Source organism: Mus pahari, chromosome 10, assembly GCF_900095145.1.
Source record: "Mus pahari chromosome 10, PAHARI_EIJ_v1.1, whole genome shotgun sequence".
Classification (NCBI taxonomy): domain Eukaryota; kingdom Metazoa; phylum Chordata; class Mammalia; order Rodentia; family Muridae; genus Mus; species Mus pahari.
The window spans coordinates 22,024,281-22,041,482 of NC_034599.1; the positions used below are offsets into that span (position 1 = coordinate 22,024,281).

Consider the following 17,202-nt stretch of genomic DNA (forward strand, 5'->3'; position numbering starts at 1 on the left):
AAAAAAAAAAACAAAACAAAACCAGTTGCTCTCGTGTGCCATGTTTTCCGATGGGATGTCCTAGTTTCTCTGCAAACATTCCTTGGAAAATTCCCATCCTCTTTCTGCATATTTGGCAGCAGCCACTGTTTCCACCAACACATTCACTTTGTAACATCGATTGAGAAATCATAATCTGTATACATTGGCTTACTTTCCTACCAAGGATGCAATGGAATAATATGGGCATACAACATGTGGATAACACTGATTTAAAACAAAAACAAAACCTTTCTTATGTTGAAACACAGTTAAGTTGAATTCTTAGAAAGTTTCCTGTCTTAACTACTATGATATGACTCAGTACCTGCTTCATTTCTTGGACTGAGATAAATGAAACTTAAGAGAATGAACTGTAAAGTAATGATGTTAAATAGGATAGACGGATGGGAAATTTTTCTAGAAACTCCTACAATGCACAAAGACTCCATTGTAACAGAATCTCTGCAGAGGAAATGGTGGAAGACGCTACCTAACTATACAACATAAGTAACCTGGTCCCCTAGCAGTAAAACACAGAACTGAATTTTTACAAACATTCTCAAAGACCACATTCAGTAAGGAAGGTAGGATTGAATTGGAAAACAAGATTGTCAGGAAAGCCTAGAGTATTTTCCATACTTTATAAGATAAAGCAGATTTCCAGAGACAAGGCAGACACTAAAAGCAAAGAACTTAGGCAAAACTGTGCTGCTGCAAACCAAGCTGTTGAGCTCTGGCTCCGGAGTAGTGGTACACACCTAATTCCAGCACGTGGGGGCAGAGACAGGAGACAGAGGAAGGAGGACCTGTGTGAGTTTGAGGCCAGCCTGGTCTACATACTGAGTTCCAGAACAGCTGTGTAGAGAGACCCTATCTAAAAAATAATGATAAAAATTAAAACATAAAATAATTATTTCAGTGACTCGGTGACTTTTCCAAATTTAGTGTTACAGCCCACTATAAAGTGAGGCTGCATTAGACAATGGACAAAACTTCCTCATCTGTGAAATGATGAAATTACATATACAACAAGTATATGTACTGCTCATAATAAAGTAAATCTTAATTCTCTTAAATGATTTTACCTTAAAATATGCAATGAACAGCCAGACATGTGGCTCATGTTTCAAGTTTAAAATAAGTATATCCAGAACTACAAAGTTCCAAGCCAGCTTGAACTACCAAGTGAGACAATAAAAAAATCCCCAACAAAAAACTCAAAACAAACCAACAAAACCATTTATAGCTGTGGTACTAGTCATCAATCAGTTTTGTAGTGCTGGGATTAAATCTAGAACCTTGCATAGGCTCAAGTGAGCAACCACTGAGTACTGAGGTTTAGTCTGCTGCTGTGTACTGTTGTAAAAACCTGCTTCCCTGGCATACCTTCCCTGGCATACCTGGAGCCATTTTGCTTCAGGCCTGCCAGCCATCCCATGTTGCTGGTATAAAAAGAAAAGGAAAGAGAAAAAAAAAAAAAAAAAGAAAGAAAGAAAGAAAAAAGGAAGAAAGCAGCCTGACTATAGATAGAGGAAAATAGTTTGGCTCCGAGCAAGGTTAGACATATCCTTTTATGAGACTATCTTAGTTAGGGTTTTATTGCTGTGAAGCCAAGACAACTCATTTAAGAGACAACATTGCATTTGTTTCAGAGGTTTAGTTCATTATCATCATGGCGGGAAGCATGGCAGTGTCCATGCAGGCAAGGTGCTGGAGAAGCAGCTAAGAGTTCTACATCTTGCTCTGAAGGCAAGGGGGGGGAGGGGGAGACTGACAAAGAGTCCACACTGGGTGGTGCTAGAGCACGAGGACTCCTCAAAGCCCACCTCCACTGCGACTCACTTCCTCCAATAAGGCCATACCTTCTACTAGTAGCACTTCCCATTGGCCAAGTGTATTCAAACCAGCACAGCGACTTATGACTCTTTTGGGGAATTCTCTAGCCATGGTCTTCACTCAGAGCCATGTTGGATTTCCCAACTATGGCCTTCATTCAGAGCCAAGCCAGATAAAGGTTAGTCTGGATTGTTATATCTAAACTACTAAAAACCTTGGAAAAAGGCCAACCACCGGCATCTGCTTAGTTTGTTGGTTTTTTTTTCCCCTATATCAAGTGACCCTGGACAATGCACAGGAACGCAGCTTTCAGCTCTTGCCCTGATCAATCAGTCTTTATATGTGTGTTCAATAATCTACCCCTTCCTGTCTGGCTGGGATTGGTGTTTGTGTGGTTTGTAGGGTGACTCCTGGCCCCCAACGTTGCAATGGCTAAATCATGTATCCCAAGGTCATGTTGCCTCAAGAGAATTCTCTCACGTAGGCCAGCTTTTGTTGTGCAAGCCTTGCTCCTTAATTTAAAGCTATTGGTTGAATAAAGATGTCTACAGCCTTTAGCTGGGTAGAAGAGAGGAGGGCGGAGCTTCAGTTCCCAGGGTTCCCAGGCTTGGGGTTTGAGGCACAGATGAAGAGAGGGAGAGAGGGAGCCAGGAGAGAAAGGAAGAAAACCTATGCTGTAGGAGGATTGTGAGCCTATAACCTGTTGGAATAGGAGTAGCCCAGGCAAAACATGGCAAGCTATATCTTGGGGTTATTGACAGGGAAGCAGACAAAATAGCATAGAAGGTTGATACCTGCCCAGCTCCAGTACTTTTAAGGCTTATTAAAAACCTTAATATTTATTAAGGTCTTGTGTCATTTATTTGGGAACTAAATGATCTAAGGTGGGTAAGAAATCCCCAATTAATGTTTACTATACAACTAAGCGCCCCAGCTCACCCACTATCGTGGCACACAAATCTACAAGTAGAGAAGTATCCTGAACAACTGAAAAAATAATTTTTCAGTTGTTCAGACAGGATCTCATATAGTCAGGGTTGGCCTTCATCTTTGTATGTAACTGAGGCTGGACTTGAGCCCCTGATCCTCCGGCCTACTCATCACAAGTGCTGGAATTATAGTCATATGCCACCATGGCAGGTCTGGCAGGCAGAGTTAATACTGGGGCTGGAACCCAGGGCTGCATGAATGAAAACACTAGGCAAGCATTCAAGCTGACTGAGCTAGATCCCCAGCTCCAACACTTCGTTAAAAACAGTGAAAGAGAGCTAGCTGAATGCTGGTGGTGCAGCCTTTAATCCCAGTGCTTGGGAGACAGCGGCACCGGTGATCTCTCCTGAGTTCAAGGCCAGCCTGGTCTACAAAGCTAGCTCCAGAACTGTCATGGCTGCACAAACAAAGCCTGTCTCACACATCTTAGTTGCCCAAGTCAAAACCACAATCTATAGTGTTCATTTGTTACTGGGACAAACTCTTTCCTAACTTTAGTATCAAACTGTGCTATCTCGTTTACTTAGTTCTAGTTCTAGGTGCCTACGTAGGGCAGTAACTCTTAAAACTGGTGGTTTTCAAAAAAAAAAAAAAAAAAAAAGTCTATGCCTCAATATACTTCATAAGTCTGTTCTTAATTGTCGATGCCCTACTGCCATAAGCAATGGATACTTATTTTAAAAAATATTTACAATTATTTTTAAAATTGTTTCAGAAGAAAAGGTGTTTCTGTTTTTTTATTTGGTATTTTAAGTGATTGACAAATCTAAAATAATGGCTTGGTTTGCGTGGGTGGCAAACCCTCCCAGTTACATGCAAGTTTTCTGCCAGGTTCCTAAACAATCAGTTTGTAATCTCAGATAGGGTTTCTCAATCGCGGTTATCTTTCTTTTTCCTGCAGCAGTTTCTACAGTATGAGTGTTTTCAGGTTATAAGTTACGAAATCTATACTTATGAGCAAAACATATGGTATAACCTGGAGCTTTTCATCTATCTCTACCAGCGCTCATATACTTAGCTCTTTCTACTTTGGGAATCTATTGCCAAAGTCACACGTTCCTTCATCTTTATAAAGCATGGGCGGGGGACAGGCAACTGGACTGGACTGAGCGCCGGTCACAGGGACCACCCAGAGCTGGTCCCGAGAGTAGATCCTGGGTTACGGGAGAAAGCCAGTTCGTGGAACAGGACTGGACGGGGAGAGAGAAGTGGGTCCCGGACGGGCAGAGTCAGAGGATGAAGTGAGTCCGTCAAAGGACCCCGAGAGGGATCGGTGTGTCAGAAGAAGCCCAGAGCCACCAAGTGGCTGGGAACTCGGGCCGGCTCAGATGCCCACCGAAGTCCCACTCTCCCCTCGCCTAGACGAGCCTTACGATCGATGCAGAAGGTGATGCTCCGGTGGTCGGTCTGAGTCAGTGACTTGAGTGCGGCGCGCAGGCAGCCAAAGCGCCGGAAGCCAGACCGCAACATCGCCATGTAAACTTCCAATCTCAGACCCCAGGCCTCTTAGCCCAGGCCAGAACTAGCTGTCGCGACCCTCCCCCGTGAGACTCTGGGAGTTGTAGTCCATCAAGCCCTTGAAGCAGGGCTCCAATAGGATGATTACTGGCGTTCTGAAACTACAGTTCCCAGAGATCGTCGGGGCGGCGCCTCTGAGACGCGTCTTCTACTAAACCGGTCCGGGCACGCCAGTCGCCTCAAGGCTTTCAGATTAGCCTGGCAGTGCTTCAGAAGTTTGGGTGGTGTGTTGAATGAATGGTGGTGGGTAAAGCCGAATTAGGGAGGGACTCGGGAGAGTTTCGGGGTAGATTACGAGAGAAGGAAAGGGCTTAGATAACGAGAGAGGGCTTAGAATGACTTAATCATGACTTTTCTTCATAAGTCCCAGGCCCTTTAGGCTTTCTTGCCTCCATCTTGCACCGTGCAGGTTTTGGAAGACAAGAGCTGCTTCTTCCCCGTCTGGTTAGCTTCAGCCTCCTACCGAGAGGCCATGCCGAGACCCCGGAAGAGGCAGACTGGGACTGCTGGTCCAGGTGAGCTGCACCGACGCTGCAAAAGGCAGCAGGTAAAGAACGTGTAGGGCAGGCGTTAGTTCCTTTTCCCGCTCCCCGGTTTGGAGACCTTGGGGGTTGTTGCTTATCGTCTTCTTTACTCTTTCTGCCAGAACTTCCACTTTCTGTCCCTTCCATTTATTTGTCCAATCAAAGAATAGCTATGAAGCACTGCATACATATACGGAACTGTGGTGACCCACGAATGTGGGAGACTGAGGCTGGAGGATTGCCTTGGGTTTAAGAGCAGCCTGGTACTACGTGAATACTACATAAGCAGGACCCTGTCTCCAAAGTGTGTGTGTGTGTGTGTGTGTGTGTGTGTGTAGATAGATATCCTTTACAACATAGGTGAAAACAGACCTTTTTTTAAAATTACATTTATTTACTTTTGTACGGTATGTGGGAACACACACACACACACTGATCAGAAGATAACTTGAATCAATCCCCCTTTTCCACTGTGGGAATCTCAGGGATTGAACTCAGGTCCTTAGGTTTTGTAAAAAAAAAAAAATAAATTGCCTTTACCAACTAAGCCACCTCGCCAACCCAATCGAGTGCAATAAGCCAGGCACGAAAGTCATGCATGATTTCATGTGAAATGTAAAAAAGCTGAAAGCTAGAAATCAAAGGGAGATCAGGGTTCAAGATCTTCTTTGACTTCATGTAGAGTTTGAGGCAAGCCTAGACCACGCAGGAGACCCCACCTTTCACACACACACCGTTTTCTTTTCCTAGGTCTTTATCTTAATCAGCCTGTCAATTTGGAATTGCTAAGTATCTGAGGATGACCTGAATTCCTGATCCTTCTGTCTCTACTCCCAAGTGCTTTGGTTCTAGGGTCTTTTTTAAATCACCAAAACCATTTATACTTACCCTTAAATTTTCTGAACTATGTGGCTTCAGAGGCTACCAAAATCCTAGACATAGTTGTTAAGACCCTGCAGCTATGCTTACAAGCCTCCTGCTCTAGGGCTTCTCTGTGGTCCTTATCTTGATTTTTATCAGATTTTATGTGTGTGCACCCTTGTGCTGGTGCTCTGGAGGGGGTTCTTTTATCATATGTGCCTGAGGGGATGACGTCAGGTCATGTGGCTTGGAAGTAAGTGCCTTTTCCTACTGACACACCAGTGTCTGGCCTCTGAATGCTTGCTCAATTTTATGTTAAACCCCTTTCCTGTTTTGAGACGGTAGCCCAGTCTGGCCTTGAATTTGTAGCAAGGCTCCTAGGAGTCTTGGGCTCTAAAGTTCTGTCATGAGCCAACACGCCCAGCTTAAAATCTTAAACTCTTAAGTTGGCTTCATTCTCTATGAAATTTTTTTCCCTGTGGTTTAAGAACCCCAGCTTGTGAGTTAAACTCAGGCTGTTGGAGGCAGCAGTTTTCCTGCTGCTGAAGGCAGTGCGCTGTACATTTAAGGGAAGTAGGAACAGTAGGGCCAAATTTGACAGCTCATATCTGATATCTCATCAAGATAATCATGTGTCCTAGGCCAGCCTGGTCAATAACCGGAGACTCACAGCTTTATAACAAATAAAAAGGTGTGATGGTTCCTACCTGTAATTCTAACACTTAGGAGTCTGAGGCAAGAGAGTGGCTGTAAATGGGAGGCCAGCCTGGGCTACAGGGTCTGAGACCCTATCTCAATATAAATAGATGCTTCAGGAAGTATATTCAAACCAATTTAGTATTAATGTATATATGTATGGAAACGCTGTATGGCAGCTGGTGCCTAGTAAATTCATACAATTCTTGATTTCTGTGTCAGTTAAAATTTAATAGAAAAGGGCAATTAATTGACTAAAAGGTGAGAACAGTGAAGATAAGATCCAGTTCCTTCTCTGAGGGAAACCGCAAACCTGTATGAGTGAAAGGTCCTGAAGACAGCTTTGGGACAGCAGGGAAGAGAATGGATCACAGGGAAGGCCTTGAGAGAGAAGCAGAATTTGAGCCCCGTCTTAAAAGAATAGGAAAGCTTTCTACTAACAAAATCCTCGAACTCAGAAAACATGTTTTTCCATTCACAAAAATGAATTCAGAAATTAAGCAGTAGCAGGCAGAAAGGGCCTCTTTTAGGAATGACAGGTTTCAACATATTGTGGCTGTTTAACCACATATATATGCCTGTTTTGTTTTTTAGGCCTCCAAGAGATAACCAAATAAGACAGGGCAGCTCTCACACCGAGGCTGGACAAGGCAGTGCGACAGGAGGAAAAAGTCCCAGGAGCAGGGAAAAGAGTCAGACACACCCGCTTCCAGTTAGGAGTCCCACAAAAGCACCGGGCTAACAGCATCACATACACAGAGGACCTGGTGCTGACCCATGCAGGCCCTGTTTGCTGCTTCAGTCTCTGAGCCCATATGCGCCCTGCTTAGTTGAATCAGTAGGCCTTTGTTCTCCTGGTGTCCTTCATCCCGACTCCTAGAATCTATTGCCCCCTCATCCTCAGGGTCCCCCTTGCTCTGAGGCAGGAACTCGATGGAAACTTCCAATTTTGACTTTCAACAAAACGTTTGGCTGTGGGTCTCTGTATCCCCTCCCATCTGCTGCCTTGGGGAAGCTGCACAGATGTTAACTGGACAAGGCACTGATCTGTGAGTGTAAGTGTGCTTGCTCTCAAGACAGCTGGGAAATTGTGCTAAGATTTGCTAGAGTGGCAGGCACCCATAATGATATCTAATGAAGACTGATATAGTTGCAAACTAAAATCCGAGGCAGTAAAGTGTAGGTTCAGACAGACTCAAGTGACAGCTGGGACTGAATTCATAGCTATGTTCTACCTCTCCGGATTGTGATCAGCAGCGCATTGTTCAGTTGGACAAAACACCTCATATGTCGTGTTGTGTGAACGAATCATTGAAACAATTTCAAATCGTGCTTCATTTCCTCACTGGAAAGAATAGCCTTATTGAAGGCACAGAACTGAGGTGGGGCACACTTATTACTACCAGTATTCTGATCTTAACTCTTCAAGGGTCCCTTTGTCTCATTGAGTAATCTAGAAGACATCCTTTAAGAATGTCTTCTCTTTTATGAATTAAATTTTACAGTTTCATAAATGTACAGAATGCAAACGGACCATTTCTTTAAGTAAATCTTGGGTTTTGGTTGGTTGGTTGGTTAGGTTTTTTGGATAGGATTTCTCTGTGTAGCTCAGGCTGTCTTAGAACTCACTCTATAGACTAGGCTGGCCTCAAACTCAACAATCCATGCCTGCCTCTGCCTCCTAAATGCTGGGATTGAAGGCGTGCACCACTATCACCCAGCAGCTTTTATTTATTTATGTTTGTTTGTTAGTTTTTGGTTTTCGAGTCAAGGTTTTTCTCTGTATAGCCCTGGCTGTCCTGGAACTCACTCTGTAGACCAGGCTGGCCTCGAACTCAGAAATCCGCCTGCCTCTGCCTCCCAAGTGCTGGGATTAAAGGTGTGCGCCACCACTGCCCGGCAACCCCAGCAGCTTTTAAAAGGTTTTAGTGTTTATTTTTTGTTTTATATGTATGGACCTTTTACCTGCATGTACGTCTGTCTATGTACCATGCTCATTCAGTACCTGCAGAGGCCAGGGAGTGTTGGATCCCTTGGGAATTGAATCCAAGGTTTTCAGAGTCTTAAGCAGAGCTATGTATCCAGCCCCAAGAACAGTCTTTCCCCGCCCTCTCCTATCTCTCTACTATGCCTATATCCTACACCTCTTGCTTGCAAACCCCACACTCACATCTATTCATTTTGCTTTGTGACCTACTGAGTTTAACCATCTATGAAGCCATGGGTTCAGAGCTGTCTATTAGAGACTGGTGTCTCAGCAGTGGCTACAAAACTCCAGTGACTCCCCCTCTCCTGGAAAATATCAGTAGCCAACAATTTTAGCAGTTGAGCTAGTGCCCCATGAGCTCCTCCCCCATTCATAAGTGACTGTTGATAGGACCAATCTTGAGTGGGCCCAGTACTCAAGGTAGCTGCAGTTGATGGTTTCAGTGGTTGTGTTGGGTCAAGAGGATGTCATTTTTGAGCCCCTGACATGCAGATATTGTGCAGTCTTCATAGAGAAGGTCAAGTTACTTTTCTATGGGACTGTGGTGCTGCAGCTAATGTTTTATAGAGTCTGAGCTGTGAGTTTAGGCATGACAGGAGTAAAGGTTTTTTCACAATGGGACACTGCCTCCCAGCATGGTGACAAGTGTCTACCTTTGCTTTCCTACTGCAGACAGGAAGCTATCCGGGAAACGTACTAAAACTGAAAACTCAGAAAGTACATCAGTCAAGCTAGAGAACTCCAGCCTTGAGAAGACGACAACCTTTGAAAATGGTGGCAAGAATTTAAGCAACTACTGGCTGATGAAGTCAGAGCCAGAAAGCCGGCTAGAGAATGGTATAGACATGAAGGTGAGGCTAGACCTGTATTCAGACATGCTGGTGAGATGGGTAGGTGGGTTAAGGAACTTACTGTACAAGTCGGATGACCTGGAACCCACAGTGAAGGGAGAACCAACTTCTGAAAGCTGTGCTCTGACACACATCCTCCCACACATCATACACACAGATAACTGCTACTAAAAGAACAGTGAATACAGTTTATCACAGAATTCAGACATCAGCTTCTCTCTAAGGAAATGGTTAAAAATGGAATTGGCATTACTGTCATTAACTTAAGGTTGATTAGCCCTTATCCAAAATTTTTGGGGCCAGAAGTGTTCTAGATTTTAAATGTTCTAGATTTTAAATATGAATATCCCTAGGCACTGTCCCAAATCTGAATACTTTAATAAAATACAAGACTGTTTGCATATTAGAATATTCCAGAGTATTTTGGATTTCAGATGTTAAGAGTAGGCATGTTCTGATCTTATTGTAGCTTGTTAAGCTGTGTTTGTTGGATATCCCTGGGAAGCCCGTTTTTTTCTGAGGGGCAGCAGAAGTGGGGTGGATCTGGGGTGGGGAAGACCACAGTTAGGATAAAATATATGAGAGAAGATTAAATAAAAAAAAAATTAGGTATGCCCAGCCTGTGTCTTGTGGATTTCCTATCTAGGCAAGGGTTGGCAGACTTTCTGCAAACAGCCAGAGAGGGTTATGGGTTTTATAGGCTATGTTGCAGTTCTGTCCCTGTAACAAGAAAGTGGCCACACACAATACATTAAAGGTAAAACTTTATTTATAAAATCAGGCATTTGGTTCAGTTTTCCATGTCAATCTTAGTTTGATTTTGCTGTTATGTGTTTTTAAGAAGATCTAACTATGTAGCCCAAGCTGGCCTCTTAACTTTTGAACTAGCCCAGGTTGCCCCTTGAATTTAAGATCCTCCTTGCACCCAGGTTTATGAGGGCTGGAATTAGAGGAGTGCACCCCCACACCTGGCCCTCCTTGGTTGGTTGATTTTTCTTACTGCTTGCCGTGCTCCTAGGTGTCTCCCTGACAAGTGTGGCTATGTATTCAGGTAATGAAGATAAGCAGATTTTAGTACTAGCTTGAAAAAAATAGAAATGTTAGAGAATTATGATACTTTAATAAGTGAAACACAGGGAACCAGCAGACTTTTATTATCCTGATTATCCATTCAACTAATTAATTAGCAAAGCTCACAATGCAAAACCCAAGACTACTTACACATTCAACACCAGTGCCTCCCTGAAACTAGTTTCTAGTAAACTACCTAGCTCCTTTATAGCCCAGCCCGTAGCACTTTTCAGGATTAAGGAGAGAACATCTTGTTTCCATAGAAGCTTACCGATTGGTCAATGACCTTTTAGTAATGAATGACTTGATTTTCTTTTGCCTAGTTCAGCATCGAGGATCTCAAAGCACAGCCCAAGCAGACAACTTGCTGGGATGGTGTTCGCAACTATCAGGTAAGGAAGTGAGGGCAGGAACCCTGACGCCCACGACACTAGGATACATGCCTGCCTCCTCCACCACAGTCTGCAGGAGCAGGGCCTTTTAGTCAATACTGCTTTTCCCTGAACTCTATCTGAAAATGTTTTCAGAAATATCATAATCACTGTGACAGCATGCAGTCTGCAAGTGGCTTAGTTCTGGCTAGTGTCCTGGAAGAAGGCTAGGACTCTGAACAAAGGGACAGATTTCTTTATGAATGGAGAGGAGCTGCAAAACAGAAACAAACATCTAATAAAAACAGACTTGCTTTCTTCCCGGCTGTTAAGTGGGTAGCCATTGTTTCTTCTTTGACACAGGCTCGGAACTTCCTCAGGGCCATGAAATTGGAGGATGAAGCCTTCTTCTACCATAGCAACTGCAAACAGCCAGGCATCGTTGGACTTATGAAGGTGAGATGCACACATCTGAGCCTGGATTCTTCCCTTGAGGGATTTATTTATGAAATAAATACAGCTTAAATAGGCAACAGCGACCTCACCCAGCCTGTCACAGCCAGTGAGGAAAAGTGCCCCGAGCATCCCCTGGGTGGCAGAGATTAGAATAGGAAGGCCGTCATTTCAGACCCTAGTACTGCTTGTCACTATCTGAGGTTTCCATCAAGTAGCTCCTCTTCACTAAGAGTTTCAGGATAAAACTGTGTGGAGTTGGGAGAAAATAAAAACATGTTTCCAACAGTTAAGTTAATCACCGAGTTTTAGAACATGATTGTGAAACCTTGGAAAACTCCTAGCTTTGCTTAGGCTGTTACTTCCAGAGTACCGCTGTCTCTGTGGCAAGGGAAATGATTAGAATGGGGAGGGGAGGAAGTCTGAGTTAGATGCATATTAAAATTTGGGCAGGGGCTGGTGAGATGGCTCAGCAGTTAAGAGCACAGGCTGTTCTTCCAGAGGTCCTGAGTTCAATTCCCAGCACCCATATGGCGGTTCACAACCATCTGTGATGGGATCTGATGCCCTCTTCTGGTTTGTCTGAAGACAGCAACAATGCACTCATGCATAAAAATAAATAAATCTTTAATTAAAAAAACACTTGGGCAGGGAGCTAAAATAACTGGATTTGGGTTTTTTTATTTTCAGATTGTAAAGGAGGCTTACCCAGACCATACACAGTTTGAGAAAAGTAATCCCCATTATGACCCATCCAGCAAAGAGGACAACCCTAAATGGTCGATGGTAATGACTGTTCTTGTTTCACAGGGCAGAGTGGACAAAAGGAGAAGAATGTGGGGTACTGTTAGGTCAAGGAGCACAGCCCAGCTCTCAGCTAGATGAAGTTTTGCTGAATTGGGATATTAGAACAGAACAGCCCTAATTATTGGCAACCCTAATGCCAGGCACCTTCTGCAAATAGCAAAAACTCTGGGTGGGCACAGAAGCAAGACTGTAGTCTTAGATACTTGGTGGGCTGAGGTTTGAAAATTGATTCAGCAACAGGAATTCAAGGACAGGCAAGCAACATAGTGGACCCATCCCTTAAAATTGGACAGAGTCTGGCTGAACATGTTTCTGTTCCTTTCAAATGCTGTCAAATAGGTGGATGTACAGTTTGTTCGAATGATGAAGCGTTTCATCCCTCTGGATGAGCTTAAAACCTATCACCAAGCCCACAAAGCTACTGGCGGCCCCTTAAAAAGCATGACTCTCTTCACCCGCCAGAGACTTTCAGTTCAGCCTCTAACTCAAGGTAAGACCTAACATGGAGAGTTGGTGCCCTCACTTGAGCCACCCACAAGGAAGGCTATGTGCTACATTGTTCATTGTTACATACCCAGTACCAGCTGTTTCAGTTTTTTAATACAACTGCCCCCTGCAGGAGCTGCCCTTCAACTTCCCTATGCAGGACATGATAAACACCTCAGTCTCACCCTCAACCCCCTTTTTTTTGTAGAAGAGTTTGATTTTATTTTGAGCCTGGAGGAAACAGAACCAAGTTAATCAGAAGGCTCTACTGATGGAGTGAACAAGCCAAGATTTTATAAGACAGAAGGAGAAAGCTGTATCCACCTGGGATCATGTGCATGGGTGGTTTGTTAATTTTCCTAATAAAAGATTTAATGACAAGGTTGGAAGTATTTTCCTCTAAACCTGTGTTGCGTGTGGAGGGATCCTCCACTGGAGGTGTCATATCCAAGCCTGGTTCCTTTGGTCAGCTACAAGATGTAGGCACCTCTACTTTCACCTGCCCCTACCTCTGTAGTTATGCAGTAAACAGCAGAATGTAGGATGAGTCCCTTGTTCCCTGAACACTCAGTGAACCTACGCCCTGATCTTTCCATGCTGCTTTTAGTCTTCTTTGTCCCACCAAAGTGGAAAGCAGGATTTCAGGCAAATTGCCAGACCAACTTGAACTGGGCCATGTTTGCCTCTAATGGGTGGTTAGTACAGTGCTCATTACTGTTTACCAGCCACTGGAAAGGAAGGCAGTGATAAAGGCATGCTGCAGACTGTGTCAGAGGTGAGACAGGGTTAAGAAGGAAAGACCACAGAATCTGGTGGATCACGGGCACAATGCCTCCAAAGCCACAGGACTTCCTTTAATTAGAGACATCATTAAAACAAATATTCTTTTAAAATACAGCCATTGAAAAGACAACACATTAAGAAACATGTAAACACTGCAGCTTCTTAATTACAAGTTTCACTGCTTGGTTTAGTACCTATGCACTCCAGGTTGGGAACCTTAAAGGATGGGGATGGGAACCTTCCCATACTTTCACAGTTGGCAGAGAAAAATTAATGGGGGCAGAAGCAGAGAAACATACTTGGCTTGTGCACAGCTCCTGAGAGAAACAGCATATTCTACCTTCTAGTTCTCCCAGAAGAAAGGCTTATGATATTAGCAAAGTTGGAAAATGATTTTGTGTTGTCGGCTGGGAGGCAGAGAAATTGACAAATGCTTTTTAATGAGATATTAAAAGGAGGCACAGCAGAGTCTAGTCTCATATCCTGAAAAAGGCAAGAGCCCAGATCCCAACTCCCTCGTATGCTAGGGCCCAGCCTTGATAGCCAAGGACAGCTGGATGGGTGAACCTGTTCCCATGGGGATTGAATGTCACACCTAAACCTGGGGTTGGGCATGGAGAAAACTTACTTTGCTTAGCTCTGCTACCCCCAGTCATTCCAAGAGTCTTTCATCCAACAGCCCCACCCTGTCAAAGCCAGAGATTGCAGGAGTCCCATTTTCTACACGAACTGAAAGATGACACAGGAACAAATCCTTTACTTTTCCAAATTACAAAGAACACAGAGCAGCGAACACTACTTGTTGAACATCAGGTCCACTTGATCTTTCTCAGACGGGAGCGTGGCCAACAGGAGATGGTAATTCTAGTCATTTCCAGACCAGGTAGAAAAGACAGTCAAGCCCCTTTCTACTTGCAGGCCAAGCACAGAGCAGAGGAAGAACTGCCTCTTCTCTAGTGTAACAACAGCCACCAGAGTTTTCCTATTTTGTTTTTAAATTGAAAACAAAACAAAATAGTGGTCCTAAACTTGAGTCAGTGAATTGGTGAAGATAGATGTCATTTGGCAAGCAGAATTATTCTAGTCACAGTAGCAGGGCCCTGTGCTGAGGTCCTTCCTCCCCTAGTTTGTAGATAGGGATGAAAGGGTTTGGGTGGGAGTAAGAACAAAACTCGTACATGCCTGAAACCAAGCCCAGTTCCAGAATCAAGCAGAAGACAAGGAGTAACAACAAACCTGCTTTAGGAGGCAAGTGGAGCCCAGCCTCTTCTAGGCTAAAGGAAATAGACCCTCTGCTTAGGGCTTGTTGGATAACTTAGAACAACTCCCTAGAACAACCCAGACGTGGGGTTGCCGAGAGGAGTCATGTGGTGAAGGCAGACGGTTGCCTTGCCTGATGTTTCCCCCGCAGGAGACCTAACTCAGCCCCTTGCCATCCATGTGTGACACCGCATCAGGGCTTCTCTGTGCCTGTTTCTCACAAGTAAGAACAGTCAGACACAGACCCTTCCTTAAGCTTCTGCTCCTGTATAGTTCCTGACAAGCTAAAGATGGAGAAGAGAAGGGTCTGGCCCCAGTAGCCAGAGGCCAGAGGTGACTGTAGAAACTTGAGAGCACCACGTCCTGGACACCCAGAGAGGTAGCTTCCTGATCTTGAGTCTTTTCCAACTCAGATGAGACAGGCCTAACCACTTCTGTCACTATCTCAGAACAGTCACAGGGAGCATAAGACGTGACTACCCAGAGCCCTGGTGGCAGGTAAATGCCAGGGACACACTCAGCTTCTGTATCAGGAAGCCCAGAGAACCTGGAGCCAAGGATGTGTGCTCTCACCTCTGCTTTAAGGCTTGGGACAGCCTTGACACACAGCTCGTTCCGGAGGGAGAGGTCAGCTTCTAGCATGTCTCCTCATCCCTACCTAGGCTGCAGAGTCCCGGGGAGACTGCTGCCCAACCCAAGCCCCTTAGGTTCTTCAGAGAAAAAAATTTAAGTAAAAAACATGATTTGTTTCCAAGGTTGCAAGTAACAGCCAGTTGAACCTCACACCATCCTCCCCCTCCCCCAGTGGCTGGTATTTGGCAGATGGGGGTTCTGTGGTGGAAGCCCAGCAACTTCTTGGCCCCAAGGGCCTACTGCCTGCTGTTGTTGTCAGACAGTTGGCCAGGGGTCCGCACCTCACCCAGGGAGGTTGTGCCCTCGAAGCGCTGTGAGGCAATGGCTGCCTGGTGGGACATGCTCTTCCGCACGATGTCACCCTTCCGCCACAACACCACTTCCTACAGTTGGAAGAAGGAACGATAAGGTACTTGAGAGAGGCTCGGGGATGCTTTTCTCAGGGGTCCCCACCTTGGTCCCAGGGAATCTCCAGGAATAACTTCCTTTGCTCATCTCTCCCCCAAAGCACTGGCTGCTAATACCCATGTCCCTGTGTGAGCCACAAGAGCAGAGTTAGGCCTGAGAAAGCAGATCCTGGGTATCAACTGGGAATTTGCATTCCTGCTGGAGGGGCCAAGGTAGTCCCATGTTGCTACCTCTTGATAGCAACAAGGATAAAGGCTTGACTTTTCTTTTAGCATTTTAAGCATCAAGATGGCCTTCTGTGGAAACGGTGGCCTTTCTGTGTTGTGTCCAAGGGGTCCCAGGGTCCTGGAGGAGGCACCCACCTGCTGCTTGAAGTAGCGCCGTTCTTCCTCATCTATCAGCACCAAGTTGAGGTAATAGCGCACAGAGAACTTCTTATTTATGTCTCGCATGGTGGGTGTGAGCTCATACCCTGCCAAGAAGAGCCTGATGGGGATGGACTCACCTGTAAGGGGAGAGGCAAAGATGAGGGCAAGGGACACGAGAGGCACTGAGAGGCACAGTCCTACAGTACCCTCTCTGGCTGCAGCAGGTCAGACTCCAGCTGAGCAAGGTAAGGGACACGGAACAAAGGCTTTTGCCCTTTGAGATGTTACATCTGGCTTCTCAGTAGTTTCCTAAAGTAAATATGATTATCCAGCTCCATTCTAGTGTGTGTGCTTTCTGAACATACCTCCTATTGCAGAAAGCAGTGAAAACCGCAGAATAGCACAGAGAAACCACTAGGCACCAAGGTGCAATGTGCCTTGTTTGATGGGGGTCGGGTGGGGGGAAGCCTTGTTTATTTGAAATGTGATCTTTATATAGTTCTGCCTGGCTTTGAACTCACAGCAGTCCCCCACCCCCATCCCCTCAGCCTTCCAAGTGCTGGAATCAGAGGTGGAATCAATAAATCAGTTAAGTTACTGGGTTGCCTTTTCTTTAAAAACTTTATCTGAGGCAGCCAGAAGAAAGCTGGAGTTATTCTGACAGAGCTGCCTGATTTGAGTGCTAGGACCCAAACTCACGTCTCTACAAAAGCAGTAAGTGCTCCTAACCACGGAGCTATCTCTCCAACAGGTATCCCTCCCTTGAAACTAGTCAATTTATGCCGCAGCATGCATCTCCACTCCAGTAGTGATCTGCAGTAGAGTGGCCTAGAAGGCAGACAACTTATCCTGGACCCTGTTCTCCAGTCGCCAGTTTACTTCTGAATGCATCTGAAGCTTTCACTTGGAGACCATAGAACCCAGGGACACATTTTATAGGTCCTAGCACAGTCTAAGAAGAGGAACAAAATGAGGGCAGCAATTCTACTGAGAAAGGCCAACCTCAAGCTAAATATAAATGAACCTTTAATTATCTGCTCCTCTGTGCCCCATTTCATTTGTACAGTAGAAATGACAGTTGGCTCTACTTGCACAACTGGTCAAAATGGAACATCAGAGTTAAGACAGCTGGGTTCCAACACTCTCAAGGGTCTGATAGAGTAAACACTTAACAATCTGTTGTCTCACTGGTAATAAGGACACATGCTCCACTATGTTCATAGCAGCCTTATTTATAATAGCCAGAAGCTGGAAAGAACCCAGATGTCCCTCAATAGA

At 44.9% G+C, this 17,202-nt stretch overlaps 3 protein-coding genes across 5 annotated transcripts in view; 1 reads left to right on the forward strand and 2 right to left on the reverse strand.

Moving 5' to 3' along the window:
* The window catches only part of Acad8 (acyl-CoA dehydrogenase family member 8), a 20,062-nt gene extending 15,683 nt beyond the window's left edge, over positions 1-4,379 (reverse strand). The window contains exon 1 of the mRNA XM_021206968.2: positions 4,221-4,379. Coding sequence (XP_021062627.1) covers positions 4,221-4,323 — 103 coding nt within the window. The 5' untranslated portion in view covers positions 4,324-4,379. The remainder of the gene's footprint in view (positions 1-4,220) is intronic.
* Positions 4,380-4,504: 125 nt separating this feature from the next.
* On the forward strand, positions 4,505-12,853 carry Thyn1 (thymocyte nuclear protein 1). 3 transcript variants are annotated; one of them, XM_021206150.1, is made up of 8 exons: positions 4,505-4,589; positions 4,775-4,880; positions 9,106-9,284; positions 10,679-10,747; positions 11,090-11,182; positions 11,870-11,965; positions 12,326-12,476; positions 12,681-12,853. In XM_021206150.1, the coding sequence occupies exons 2-8, from the start codon at positions 4,838-4,840 to the stop codon at positions 12,725-12,727; spliced, it is 678 nt and encodes a 225-aa protein (XP_021061809.1). In that variant the 5' UTR covers positions 4,505-4,589; positions 4,775-4,837; the 3' UTR covers positions 12,728-12,853. The 3 variants fall into 3 exon arrangements, with proteins under 3 accessions (XP_021061809.1, XP_021061810.1, XP_029398919.1); XM_029543059.1 differs by having other exon boundaries at positions 4,529-4,608; positions 12,681-12,772; XM_021206151.1 differs by lacking the exon at positions 12,326-12,476.
* Positions 10,032-17,202, reverse strand: part of Vps26b (VPS26, retromer complex component B) — a 26,555-nt gene continuing 19,384 nt past the window's right edge. The window contains exons 5-6 of the mRNA XM_021206149.1: positions 15,919-16,061; positions 10,032-15,531 (exon numbers count right to left, since the gene is read on the reverse strand). Of these exons, the coding sequence (XP_021061808.1) occupies positions 15,385-15,531; positions 15,919-16,061 (290 nt within the window). The 3' untranslated portion in view covers positions 10,032-15,384. The remainder of the gene's footprint in view (positions 15,532-15,918; positions 16,062-17,202) is intronic.

Coding starts and splice junctions, on each gene's coding strand:
- Thyn1 (XM_029543059.1), top strand. Junction 4,881..9,105: donor GACTGGGACTGCTGGTCCAG/GTGAGCTGCACC, acceptor TTCCTACTGCAG/ACAGGAAGCTATCCGGGAAA. Junction 11,183..11,869: donor GCATCGTTGGACTTATGAAG/GTGAGATGCACA, acceptor TTTTATTTTCAG/ATTGTAAAGGAGGCTTACCC.